The sequence below is a fragment of the Indicator indicator genome, chromosome 21 (genome assembly GCF_027791375.1).
Source record: "Indicator indicator isolate 239-I01 chromosome 21, UM_Iind_1.1, whole genome shotgun sequence".
Lineage (NCBI taxonomy): Eukaryota > Metazoa > Chordata > Aves > Piciformes > Indicatoridae > Indicator > Indicator indicator.
Genome location: NC_072030.1, coordinates 6,278,937 through 6,293,520, shown reverse-complemented (window position 1 = coordinate 6,293,520; position 14,584 = coordinate 6,278,937). Strand labels below are relative to the sequence as shown.

Sequence of the window (14,584 nt, the reverse complement as noted above, 5' to 3'; positions counted from 1 at the left end):
TTCCTAGGAGCTTTGATGGCTAGCATTCTTGTTAATGACAGTCATTCCTCTTAACAGGAAGATGTTTTCACTTGTATTTACTTTTCGGTGCAGGGTAATTATGCTGCTCTGTGTTGCACACTCTTTGTAGTTTCTATCTCAAAAGAATTACAGTACTTGGAACAGGACTGCAATTTGAAGCAGGTGTTGTGTTTTACTGTTATGCAAAATAACACTAAAATATAATTGTAAGGGAAATGAAGGAAACAGCTGCAGACTTGGTATGGTAACCGCTACATTATGGGCAGTTGTTGCATGCATCTTACATAGCAAAGATTTGGTTTGCTAAAGCTCACTTTACTGATTTTTACTCCTCCAAGTATTGCTCTTACACTTATGAGAGGGAGTTAGTGCAAAAACCAGACCATAAGCTTAGTTACGGAGATTTACTCTTACACTAATGACTGAGGTTTTAAATGGGAACTTTATGACTTAGGGTTTGGTGTGGGGTTTTTGTTTGTTTGTTTGTTTGTTTGTTTGTTTGTTTGTTTTAATCTCCAATGGTAAAGGGAGATGAAGGATAGAACCCAATTACTGGAACGAAGGTTGCAGAATGTCTTAACCCAACTAACATATGGAAGCCTACATAGGCCTGAGGTTGTAAAATAGTAAAATAAATGGCCTATAGCAGGCCATCTGCCATTTTCAGGGCATTTTTGTTATGCTTCATGCCAAAGTGGAAATTAGTCTTTGTATTAAAAATATATTTTGAATACAAATCAAAGATTCAAAATGTTTAATGTTACACATGGCAAACACATCTCTATCTGCAAGCTAAGAGAAGTCCAGGACTATCACAATGGGAAAATATTGCTTAGTTTGATGTTCAGGGCTCTGACATCACTCTCTTCTCTTTCCTAGCTCTTTGTCCTCCCACTAAGCACTGATTTACTTTTGTAAATTACCCACCAGATAGGATAAATCCACTCTTGCATGTGGCAACTAAAGGGGGGTTGGTGGGGGAATCAACTGATGCAAAGTGTAATGATTTCATGTAAGTCCTTGCAGCTAGGATAGTGTGTCCCAGCTGAGGAGCTACCTCATAAAAAGGGCTTTTAAAGAGTTGCTCATTTTGAAAGTCTTCTTCGAATATCAGCTGATCAATTTTCAGAAAGTCCCTGTGAAAGGAAGGCAGCTGAGGTATCCTCAGTTTATCGATTGAAGAAATTGAAGCTCAGATTCTGTGCAGCGAACTTAACGGAGATCAGATTTGGGAAGTTTCTGGCTATTTGGTTTAGCTGATTGTAGAATGCTTGGAGTCTTAATGCAAGATACATTTAAGTGCACTTTGAAGAAGTGAAAGGTATGGAAGTATAGATAGGGAAGAGCATACTTCTTTTATTTTATGCAGAAATACTTGTGCATAAAATCACACTTAAACTTGTCGAATAAATCATTATTGGCTGGTGTTGAATCCAAACCACTTCCACTGATAGTGCACTATAACATAGGTGCTTTGTTACCGCTGTCTAGATACTGGCTTCTCTCTGGGCAGAGGAATACTTAATTCAGAGGTAGCTGGGCATACCTTTTGCTATGCAATTGTAAAATTTTCTGCCTTGCATCAGCCTCTTGTAAGTCTGAGATATAACTTGTTTTGTAAAGCTAAAACAGGGACTTGAAAACAATTGTGTGTATTTGTGGAAAGCCATTTGTCCTTCAGGAAACTGGGTCCACTTGTTAATTTTCGTGGTTGCAATTAGCACAAGATGTTATTTAAAACGAAGAATAGTGAATGTGAAATATTTAACTGGAGCTTTCAACACTGATTTTTTTTTTCCTTATTTTTTTCTTGTTTCTGCTTTTTTTTTTTTCTGATGATAAAGCTTTGCTTTAAACATTCGTCCTTTGGATGTGTTTAATGATGATGTAGCTAGATGATGAGGTAATTAAGAAAAAAAAGCCAAATAGTAATGCTTAGAGAGTTGAGGGGTGGGTACATCAAAACCAGAAAAAGATCTTTGAAGGGAAATCAGGAGAGGATAAAGTAGTATGTCTGCATATGTTTACATCTCCTTTGAGTTTATAGTAGCATGTGCTGTCTTTCTTTCCTGGCAGAGGTCTGTGAAGTTGATGAGGAGCTGCTAGGTGTTGGGAGCTGCCTGGAACACAATGCCCTACCCCGCTCCTGGCCTTGGGAAGTTGTGAGCTGCTCATGTCCATAAGGAGGAAGGATGGCTCATGGAATTCCTTCACAAGGCAAAGTTACCATAACGGTGGATGAATACAGCTCTAACCCAACGCAGGCTTTTACTCACTACAACATCAACCAGAGCAGGTTCCAGCCTCCACACGTGCATATGTGAGTATTGCTGCCAGTGCCTCTGTGTGTGTGTGTCTGCTCCTGTGCTGAAAGGGAGAACTGCTGCTGGAGGAACGGGTTGGAAACTGGAGGAATTGGTCATTAGCTAACAGGCAAAATGGTTATCGAATTTCTTACATGGTGTGTTTGAGAAACGGTGCTCCATCACCTACCTGCTGGAGATGACTCTTCTTGCTTGAGTGCAGTGAGACTCAGCTAATAGGGCGAGTTTTCTGAAACTTGTCATTTTACTGACCTCACTCTAACTTGCCTGAGGGAGCCATTGCTTTAAAATTTAAGCTCCCTTCCCTCAGCCTTTACACTGAGCTGTGAAATAGGCCTAATTGGCACTAATTGTCCCCCCTGATCACTGAATCCTTTGTCCTTCTGGTTGCGAGTGGAACGTGTGCCGCATGCTGCTTTCCACTTGCTGCACAAAGGAGTAGGGGGCTGCCCAGGAGTTTCTTCCCAAAAATACAAATACCACTAAAACCACATCCCTGGCCCGAACTGAGCCAGCAAAAGCATGGGCAGCTGATGATATCTTCCTTCACCTTGTTATTCCTGAATGTTGTTCTGCTGCACAGCAACTAGGCACAATGGTTTACATTAAGAGCTAAGTACCAATTTTAACTCTGAATTTCCTTCCTATTGTTTAGTTAGGTTTGATCTTTATCGGTTATTTCTGTGGTTCTTTTTCTTCTAACATTAATAGACTGAGAAGCATGTGGAAACTAAAACAAAGACGACAGCTCTTGACCTCCTGCATGCCATTGTTAGTCAGGATTTTGAGCGATGTCACACTATTGAATTTGATAAGGATTTTGCATAATAAGGGAGGCAAAGTTGTATAGTACTTCATTGCATTTTTGTTATGTAGAAGCCTGCCGGAAGAGTCACAATGTAGGAGTTCAGCACCTTCTAATAGGATTTCTTGTGGTTAGGAAGATTGTAAAGGAAGGATGCTGTAGAGTGTCTGTCATATGTGTGGCTCTTCAAGGTGTTCTAAGGACAATTTTTACTGCATGATTATTTTGGATAAGGAGATATCATGCCAAATATTTTATTGTCTTGAAACCATGCTCCCACCCACAGGTTTCACTTATTTTCTGAAGATGTTATAAAATGTTTGTATTTGAATGCTTTATACAAGTCACATTTTCTTTTAGTTAAATTAAGTGCATCTCCTTAGTTCCCTGGTTTAAAGGGCAGCTGCACAATAATAACAATTATAATATGCTTCCCTTTGCTTCCTAATTATTATTCTTCTGAAAATCTTAATACTGGCCCATTTTTTTTTATCACGAATTGTGATTTGGAAGAGGCAAGTGATTCTTGCTCTTCTAGAGTAGCCCTGCCAAGTGCTGTAAGTTGGTTTGGTTTTGGTTTGTTTTGTTTTTTTGTTTTTAAAAAACCAAACCAAAACAACAAAACTAAACTTGTAAGCCTATTTAGACCCTTGAGATGCTCTGTAGGAGGTCAGTGGTGCCAGCAGTGCTGGTGAACAGTAGGATGCAGCCTGGGGAGTGCATGGACACACGTGGGAGGGGCTGGCAGCCCAAGGCAGGTATGCTTTAGGCTGCACAGAAGGCTTTGTTCTCTGAAACCACAGCCTCAAAGTAGAGAAGATAGAGAAAATTTATCATAAGCAAACAATAGGAAAAAAAGTAAAAATTACTAAGCTTAGAAGATAATTGAATTCATGAAGTATGTTGGTCATTTGCTTAAGATGTTCTCTCTTTTTCTGTGAGTCTTATTTCTTCATTTTTTTAACTGCAGTTTTTACAACAGCTACCTAAGTGGGTCTTTAGACCACTTTACTAGGAATTACTAAGGCGTGGTTTTGTGGAACTTTCCCATGTCATTAAATTTTTCCCTCAGTCCAGTGGAAAGGAGCTAAGAAGAAAACGGGAAAAATCCAAATGGAAAATGATTTACTTAGGTTTTAACCAGTTTGGGTACGATACCACTTACTTTCATGGGACAAAAAAGGAGGGAATGAAATAAACTTTGTGTATATGTTGTGGAAAATTCCTATTTTGACAGGCCCATCTGAAAATGATGAGGGAGTTTAATGAACTAGCTGCAGGTGGAGCATTTTAAATGAATTTGTTAGCTTTCCTCTAGTCTCACCAGAATAGGTTGGTGGCTTGTTTTTAGGATACTTGGAGTACACAGTAAAACTCTGGTGTGGTTTAAGTTCAGTAGTAAGGGAGTAAGAAAGATAGAGGTTTCTGTGCCAGAGCAAAAGTCTTCTAAATGAGCTTATGCATACTTGGAGATGCATTGAACAATCTGTAACTATAAAATTTTACTGCATTTTCTGTACTGGAGTAATTCTCAATGTGAATATTCTTATTTTAAAACAAAGAGTATTAACAATGTTTTATATTAGTAGAACTATATATATGTAGCTGAATAAAGCATTTAAATGTATGACTGTGTGTATGTGTAATAATAGCAGTATAAAAGTATATCTCTATAATCAGAGAAGAAAAACTTCAAACTGTGATGAAGCTTTAAATTGTTAAAACTCAGAGATCTTATTGGACTAATAACCTTGAGAAATAGGATCTATTTTTTTTTTTTTTAATTACTTGAGAAACTATCCTGTATTTAATGGGGTTTATAAACTCCAATTGAGATTTCTGGGAAATCATGCATTTGATTTGCAATATTTTCAACTTTAGTTTCATATAAGGTGTGTGATATTTGTGTGTGATAGTCGATAGTGGTGTCCCTGCCCATGGTGGGGAGATTGGAATAGAGGATCACTTAAGGTCCCTTTCAACCTAAGCTGCTCTATGATTCTTTGATTCTATGATATTTGGAAGGAGAGGGCTGAAGTTGGCACTAGTAGAATATGCACTCGTTTGACATTTACAGAACAGTGGAGTTCGTAGATGTAATGATATTGGTTGAGAGAATGCAGAGATTCAGTCTTGAGCTATTTCAGTTGATACTGATGGGATGAAAGATCACAATTTTGGTGGATGTTGTTGCTCTGTCCACTAGTAATGCTTCTTACAAAAGCATTCATAGCTCATGACCAATGAAGTTCCTTTTCACTACTTATTTTTCTAAACAAATTGAATAAACCTCCTTTATTTCCTGAAACATTCAAGTTCCATTTAAGCTCTGGTTGTGAAAACCTGAGTTCGTTGAATGAGTGTAGTTAAAACTCGAGCCTCACTTTTGGACAGAGGGATTGTTACAACGGTCATGGCCCAGAGCCAGTCAAGTTACCTTTGTATGATTTTAGCCTCCTTTGCCTTGCTGGTTCCATGGGTGGCTACTGAAACGCAGCTGCTTACAAGCCCCGGTGCATTAAGCAAAACAAACCTGGTTTTCTTAAGCCAACAGCAGCAGCCCTGCAGCAGCTGAGCTCTCCCTGCAGCAGTTTGGGGATTCCTGCAGGAAGGCTGGGAGGATGTTGACAGCTGTAGGTGCGAATCCTTACAGCTGTCCCTAAATAACTAGTCCCCAGTCAAAAAAGAGGGCCATTAACTGATTGCTTTTTCTGGTTCTTCTGCAATGGAAGATGAGTTGCAAAGATGCTAATTTTAAATGTCATTAAGAAAACTCTTTTACTGGAGTGTGTGTGTCTATGAGTTTAACAAACAAAAGATTTCTACCGGTTTTAGCGATTTTAAGTGACTGATTTTGCAAAATAAAGCACAAAATATGTTCTAAATTTAAATTTTGCATGTAAAATGAATTTAAAAGGATCATGAAGACTTGTTTATATTTAAAGCAGTTTGAGCTGCTTGAGTGGAGTATGCCAAAAATAAAATGTTCGTGCAGGGTGGGTGATACATGGCTTGAGGATTGCAGTTTTGTAACTAAAACTCAGATTTAGGCCCCTTGTATTATGTTTATGCAGTGTAGTCATTTTATGTTAAATTCATTAAGTTTCTGACCTCTCTTTTTGTCATTGGGGAAAAAGGAGTAATACCAACATACCTTTGAAAAAAATGTTATGTTCTGACATCGCTGCAAAGCTGATGCTGTCAAAGTGCTAATGTTGTTATTACAAACATAGGACAGTTTAAAAATATTTTTTTGTCGCTATTGCCATGCTAGTTATTGTGTTTCCAGATTGCCCTGTCCTAAGATGGAAGCCAGGTCTGGTTTAAATTGGTGATAAAACCCTTTCCCTCCAGTGCTGGTGGGAACAGGCTGCCAGAGCAGTCTCCATACATCTCAGAATCAATCATTCAGTCCCTCAGTGTGAGGTATCGGCCCTGTGCAATTGCCACTGGTTGTCAGAGTGTAAAAAGCTGTGTCTGGAGGTTACTAGCCAGGCTGGAAGGGGGAAGGTTCTTGATACACAGACTTAAGTGCTTGAACCTGCCAGTCAAAAGCTGCTTGTTCCCTACCCATGTGCCACACGCTTTGCCACCTCCCTAGTGGTGCTGGTAGAGCCTTTTGTGAGGCTGCAGTATAGGTCATACCACTGAAATGATCTAGGTTAAAAATACCTCTTTAGTGGTGGTTGCTGGTTTGTTTGTTTGTTTTTTTTTTCCAATGAGCTGCTTTCAGTGATCTCTTTCTTGGTGCAGCATTACCATTAGTGGGTGTGGAGGGGTGGTCAGCACAGGTGAGAGGGCAGTGAGCTTACAGACCATCCAGTGGGCAAGGGGTCAGAGGACCATTTCTTCATCTTATTCTTCATTGATAGAATTGTGCTGTTAAAATGTAGAGTCAGTCTGACCCCTGTGGTAAATCCTGAGAGGGAGAGAAAAAAATGTTTCTATGTTAATGTTTATTCTGTATTAATCATGTAAAGAAGCCTTCATGTAACAAGTACTTTGATTGTAAGGTCCCTTTTTAGTAGCTGAGGACTGTAAATGGACGTTTTCATTATATGAACTGATCCTGTGTTACAGTATTGCCTGTGTAGTTAATTTAGTGGTCAGTCATAGTTGACTTACAGTCTCATGTCTTTCTACAATATACAGTGTGCTCTTATTCTGTGGGAGGTGTGTGATGGGATCTGACCAGGAATGCTTTCTGCAGCAGCGATCCCTGCCACAGTACCATGTGCTGGAAGGAGGCTGCTCACCGAGGAAGCTCTTTGTTGTGAAACAGGCAAAAAAGGTCAATATACTTTACAATCAGGATGTTGTCACTGGAAGCTTGTAATTTCTTCTTCTTCTTTTTTAATATATCTGTATTGAGGAAGCAGCAGATTCTGCTTGTGTGTAATGTTTGAAGTGTGAGAGAGCACCCTGGGTTAACACAGCCCTCTGTCACAAGCCCCTCTCCCTCCCCACAGACTGGAGAAAAGTGACACACACACAAAGCCCCTCTGGGTTGAGGTAAAGAGTTGAAGATAAAGAGCTGTCCTGCTGCACAATAACTTCTGGTTCCTTCTGTTTATTGCCCATGCTGCATGCGTTGGTATAGATGCAGTTGAGCTGGGCTATTGATTTCACCCCTGATGTGGACATGCCACTTCTAGGGCTCATCTCTAGTAGTTTTACCCCTTCCCTCTTCAAACCTAGTTTCAAGCCCTATCAATAACATCCTCGGATCAGTAGCATGTGCTTAGAGCAGAAAGTTGCAAGCCTGTATTCCAAACAATAATCTTTAGGTACCTGGAGTTTGAGTCAGTTTATTTATCTCCCAAAGAGTTGACTATAAAGCTTGGTCTTGACCTCCATAAACCTGGAAATTTCTCCTGAACATCAGCTGGATGTGTTCTACAGGATCTTCTGCCTGAAGCTTGACTGAAACAAAGTGCTGGTGGATGAGCACTAGTGCTGCATGCTGCTGGTGAAACTTTCAGGGTGGGGACAGAGAGGATGGCTAGAGGGTAAATCAACCCATAATCCTCTTGATAATGCTGATGAGTAAGTCCATGTTACTTCTTTTTCATGTCTTGTAGATCAGAATGCTGTCAACAGAGTTCACTGGTGTGCTCTGCTGACAGAGAAATGCTTGCCCCTGTTTTTGTACTCCTAATTGTATAATGGGTATGTTTTCTAAATTCAAATCATGATGTTGAGAGACAGCAAAATGCCAACTCTCTCCTCTTTCGGTGAAAAAGAATCATTTAAATGATTGTGCTGAGTGGTGTCTTGGAAGATCTGTGTTTGTCACAGATCTCCTATTTCCAGACCCTCTCTTCCTTGCATGCTGCTTGACATTAGGGCTACAGAGATTCCACTGGATGTTGACAAGAGGAGAAAAAAAAAAGTACTTTAGGCTTCCTCACTGCAGAGTCCCCACTTACTGTACTGGGCATTAACTTATATCCAGCACATTAGACTTAAAAGCACACAGCCATTAAGTGTAGCACTTCCCTCCCAGGAGAGCAGCAGATGGAGAGAGAATGGGGGAGGGAAGGAGAAAAGGAGTATGATGGAGGGACTTTATCTGATGTATTTGTAAGCCAGGAAACTTGCTATTTACCACGTTTACAATTTTGCTGGTATAAGGAATTGAGTGTAGTGACTGGGAGCATCAGGGTCAGCACATTACTCCTAAATGTTTAGCTGTTGTATCAGTTTATGGGAAGGAAAAGGTGCCAGTCCAGTCTATCTTCCCTCCAGCTCCTGTTAGATAGAGAGCACAAAGAAAAAAGTCATTACTTTTTAATTACTCTAGGCTTCTTTGTTCCTTAAAGGACCATTCGCTTTTGGCCAGCACTGACCAAAGGGTCGCTTTCTGTCCTGTGATTAGTGAAGTAGTAGTTTTGGGGAAAGTAGGTATTCAGAATTAAAATTCTATGTGGTCCAGCATATTCAATAAATAGGAGCCTTGTCCTACACTGTTAAACACTCTTACTGCTTCCAACAGAACAGGACTAGTCACTTAGAGATGCCAGATGATGTGACATCCTCATTTCGAAGCTATGACTCTTTCAAGGACTTCTTTTCTCTGGTTGTTAACAATATACATATAAGGTTATCATAATTAGCAGGTATTGAAGAAGAGAGACTTTTCATCTTTATGATTTATTTTGTAAATTTTGAGTCAGCCAGGCATTCATTTTTCCTCATGGTGGAAAGGAGTGAATAAATTAAATCAAGACATAATTATGTATATGAAAAAAATATATGTAGAACTCAGGTGTAAACTTTGAAATGACTTGAAAGTTTTAAAAATAAATTAATTTCATTTTGATTCTTTCTCTCTTGACATTAGCTTGATTTTGCCTTGTCTTTTATATGTTAAACAGTGATGTTTGCAGCTTTGAATTGAAGGCATGCTTACAAGAATAAATCTTATTCTTCTATTGTTGTTATTCTGTACCTTGAAAGCTTCTATTTTGGACACCCACTTTGGGTTATGACTCATTGGAACTTCTTAGATCTTTTGGAGGGTATTTTGATTGTTTGCATAAAGTTCTTAAGAGTTTTTTTGCTAGAAGTGTCAGTGTAAGGAGACTGCACAGATCAAATGCTGTCATACGAGTTTCAGACATCCTTTGAGAATTAAAATGAAGATGATAAGCCTCTAGGGTAGTAAATATATTTATATAAGTTTTGTTCTGGTCGTTTTTTTTTTTTTTTTTCTTCATTGTGACCTTTGGTGATGTTCTGCTCTGCTACTTTGCATTGCTGCTTTGTGAGTGTGCTGCTGTGTTAATGGAAGGATCACACACACATATTCTTTTAGAACCTGATACATCTTGTTGGCAACAAAATGAAGACCTTTAACTCTTGGATTTTTTAATTGTTTCTTGTTAGTTATCTACTACCATAAATTTAATGCCTGCAAGAAAACAGGTTGTTTTTAAAATGTATATAAGTAGAGGCTTCATTTTCTCTGAGCCAGAGGAGAAAGGTAATCCCTGGTGTTGGTTTCAAGGAATTCAAAAGGACTGTGTTTAGGAAGATTTTGTTTTGTTTTGTTTTCAGGCTCATTCATTTTGGATACCATTAATATAGAGCATATTTTCCTGAAGAGAATCCTTACATTCATGCTAGATTGTTAAGAGTATTTTTGATCACCTAGCTTCCTTGATAGGCTGTTCATATAATCTTGGACTACTGTGACATGCAAGAGTCACTATTTGCAGTCAGTACTTCTCTTAGAAGATTTTTGAGACATATCTGACAGAACGGGAAAGATTTTTTCTGAATAACTTTATTCAGTACAGAGTTAAAAGGTCTAAACATAAACACGTAGAGCCAGAAAGTCGATAGAGAGGTTTTGAGGGTTTTTTATTAATTGGTTCAGATTAAATGCAGGTCTCTAGAAGACTTGGTACAAGAAGTGACAGTTTTCTGGATATGTATTTTTAAAAAGGCAATGCAATTTCTTTAGGGTGCCAACACTTGTCCAATAAATGCAAGAAGAATGCACTGGAGGTGACTAGTACAGAAGAAATGGAAGATTAGAAGTGGATAAATGATCTCAAATACCTAGAAATAACCAGCAATAAGATGTTGGCCTAAAGTATAGTTCTTAGCACCCTTTGATCCTGCAGCTATATTTCATTTGTTATGATTTTACTGTCTCCGTAAGTGTTTAAAGGCAGCCTTGCTCTAGCATGAAGCGTAGCAGTAATATATGGCATGTTATTGCTGCAGCAGTAGTATTGGAGCCTGTCTTTCAGGTTTGTATGTGTTTTATTATTTTCCTAACAAAAGGATTTTTTTTTTAGATTTCGAGCTTCCAGACTTGTACCTTGTAGTTGTTCACACGGGAATCTGGCAATGCTGACCAAGAGGTTGTACGTTCACATACTGAGGCAAGGTCATTTGAACTTTTCAGTGCTGTGCCCAGAATGTAGTGGCTTTAAAGGCACACTTCTTTCTTTCTTTTTTTTTTTTTCTTCTTTACAGTTTTTCTGTATCTTTACAGTTAGGCTTAGTGTGCTTGTGAGCAGTGTCAGACAGTGCACTGGGAACAAATTCTCTTTCTCCACGTATGCACACAGAGCTATTGTAGTTACTGTTAGAGCTTCCCTCATAAGTTCCCTCATAAGAGACTGTCATCTTTTACCTGTAGGGACTTCATGTGGAACCGGGAGGGTCGATTAGTCTCTGCCTCCATTCAAACTGGAGTTTCTTCAGAGAGCACCAGTTGCCATGGTGGTCTTTGTTACATGAGGGTCTTTATAGAGGCTAAAGCGGAGTCCTCTGTGGCTTGGTGTATTTTTTTTTTCCCAAGCATTAAACATCTGTCAGGGAGTAGAATTTCTGTTTGTTTAGGGTCAGATTAGATAGTGAAAATTTTGGTATCCTTCTATCCATCCCCTGAGCCATCTAATCTTAAACAATATACTTTGCATTCATAGGGCATGAACAGTGCTGACAAGTATGTTCAATGAATTTATGGATTTTTTTTTCTCTCTCTCTCCTTTTCAAGCAGAAAAAGGCAGAGAGCTAAGAGTTAAAATGTTGATTCCCTGATGGTGTAACTTAAGCATATTGTGTATCAGCTACATGGGTGGCTGCTGGAGCTGCCATCCCCAGTTCTGATGTTAGCACCCTTCTGAAGGCTGACATCCTGCAGAAGGAACAGCTGAATGGAGCATGAAAGAGTTTCCTAAACTGCTTTAGTTTGCACTTCAGCGTATTACTCTGAATTAAAATCAGCTCTACTTTACTTGAATGCTTTCATCGCAAACAGTGATAGTCAACAATAGAATGGTAGGGGTTGGGAGGGACCTCTGGAGATTATCTAGTCCAGCCCTACTGCTAACACAGGTGCACCTATATCAGGTTGCACAGGAACTTATCCAGGTGGGTTTTAAAAGTCTCCAGAGAAGAAGACTCCACAACCTCTCTGGGCAGCCTGTTCCAGGGCTCCAGCACCTTCAAAGTAAAAAAAAAAATTGTCCTTCAGTTCAAGTGAAACCTGTATTCTAATTTGTACCTATTGCCTCTTGTCCTATCACTGGCCACCACTGAAAAGAGCCCAGCCTCATCCTCATATCTCCACTCTTTAGACATTTATAAGCATGTGAGCCCTGTGTTGTTTGAGCATGGTGGAGTTGAGGTCTCTGTTCTCCATGAACATTGTGTTTCACTCATTCTCAGTTTTCAGAAGCTGTATCTCCAAATTGTAGGAGGTGGTGTGGCTACTGCATTAGTTGCAACTTGAGAGTTTAGTGATGCTGGTTCAATGGTTCTTGCAGATCTCATAACTGAAAGGGCTTTTAAAAACAGATAGGCATAGTATTAAAGCAGTGACTACACAGAGCATAGCAAAAGACATTTTCTGTCTTACTGCTGCTGGCTATATTTTTGAAATAAAGTCTTCTGATCCATTATACAGCTACACTCTCTTTTCTCTGAGAATGACTGCATTTTGGACATGTCTTCTGCAATGTGTGATACAGCTGCCGGTGACCTGGCAGCTTAATCAAGTTAGGAGTTCAAGTGTACAAAGAAAAAAGAAACCTTATTCATTAACCCCCATGTATCTTTTGGTAATTAGTAGAGGTGGTATGGGTAATTACAAAAATGACTGGAAGGTAAATTGAGACATTTTAGCAGATATTTCTCCCACTGTGAGAATCTGACTTTGCCATGGCATGGGGGGGACACCAGTCCACATGTGCAATTTAAATAGGTCTGGATTCTGCTTTATAAATATGCACCGGATGCAGGGGAGAAAACCAGCACATTCTCTCAGGATGCTGCTGGGGCCAAGCAGAATCTCATTAGGGACAACTTCAAAGATCAGTTCCTCATGTCCATAAAAACAAGTGTAAATTATCTTCTGTGAGCCTGCTGTTAGCAGTTGCACTGTTACATTATGCATGATTCTAGACTGCACATGGCATGAACAAGCTGCACTATGTTTCATTAGTGTGTTTCATTTTTATGCTAAGCCTGGCAACTTTGCTATTTATTGGTGGTGTTTTGGCTAATACACTATTTGACTTAAAATTTCCTGATTTATAGGCTGTTAGTAGTGACAAAATGTCTGAAAAGGGCTTTTGAGGTTCTGTAGCGCTTCTGGTTTTACAGAGAAGTAGCATAGAGGAAACTCCCTGTGTAAAGTAAAGTAAGCTTTGACAGCTTTACTTTCTCTCTTATGCTTCTGCTTCCTCACTGTCTTGGAGTGAATCTTGATGGAGCTTTCCGTGATGCTGCTCTGCAGTGCATGACTTAAATGTTGATGAAAATAATGAGAGGGTAGAACTTCGGTAGCTTGTGCTTTTACTGAGCTGTATATCTTGGCATATACATTCGAAAGGCCAGTGTGTCACTGTTACTGGGGAGACGTTTTGAAGTAAGCGCAATCCGAGCCTGAAAGTTTTGTCACAAGGTTTAGTGGGATCTAGAGTTTTGTCTTCATTAGCCTTGCAGAAGCAGTAAGGTGTGGAATATTTTCCTAAATTGAGCTATATTGCTAAAAAGGGCAAAATATAGCTTCTATATTTTTCCCCCCCCGTTGGCATTTCTTCCTTTTTTTTATATGGTTTAATCACTTGTGAAGCCAAGCTGGGAAAACATTCACTTGCACACCTAGTCAAGTCTTGCTACTGCCCTCAGATGTGACCCTACAGTCCTGCATGGGTCAGCAATCTGATCTGCACTGGGGTTTCACAAAGACCTACAACCTGGCTGCTTTAAGCTGCTCAAGCTAACATCCTTTGTAACATCCACTGCTGTTTGAGAGATGATTCAAGCCACTGCTTGTCAAGTTAATAATGACAATGTGTGTGTGAAGCCATGGTTTTATAAGGGCTTTTTCCCCTCTATTTTTTTTTTTGGGGGGGTGGTGGTACTGCCGACTTGAATAGCCTTCACTCCTTCGCACTGCAGTTTTGTTGTGTTATATGTGTAATGGAATTGGGAATAATCCTCTGGAGAGAGAGGGAGAAAAAATGTGTAGTCCAGTTCAGTTCTCCAGTCCTGTTCTCCATTTGTCCCTGCAGATAGTTGTACTGGCACAACAGGGGAGATTGCTGAAGCAGGAACCAGCCCCAGCAAGACAGGACTGGGAGTTGCAGAGGCTGGCACTGCTGCTGAAAGCCAAGGTTATCAAGCTGTGTACTTCCACTGATTAGCAGTGGCCTTGTATTTAGTGTGTGGCTGATTTTCCAATGTTTGCAGAAGTACTTCATGAGACGTAACTATGAAACTGTTTGTTGATGTTTTTTGTAGTGTTTAGAGTTCACCATGTAGGTGAACGGCAAAGCTAGAGCGAACCCACAAGAGGCTTTTGTGTAGTTTCCAGACAAGACATAAAGCATTTCTCATCCTTGTTCAAAGCTACAAGAATAGTTTGAGACAGTTTCTACACCCTAAAGGGCCTGAGTGCACCTGTAGA

The 14,584-nt window shown here is 39.6% G+C and overlaps 1 protein-coding gene across 1 annotated transcript in view; it reads left to right on the top strand.

Moving 5' to 3' along the window:
* The first annotated feature begins 2,213 nt into the window (after positions 1-2,213).
* MPPED2 (metallophosphoesterase domain containing 2) overlaps positions 2,214-14,584 on the top strand; it is a 92,505-nt gene continuing 80,134 nt past the window's right edge. Inside the window, exon 1 of the mRNA XM_054390552.1 lies at positions 2,214-2,341. Coding sequence (XP_054246527.1) covers positions 2,214-2,341 — 128 coding nt within the window. The remainder of the gene's footprint in view (positions 2,342-14,584) is intronic.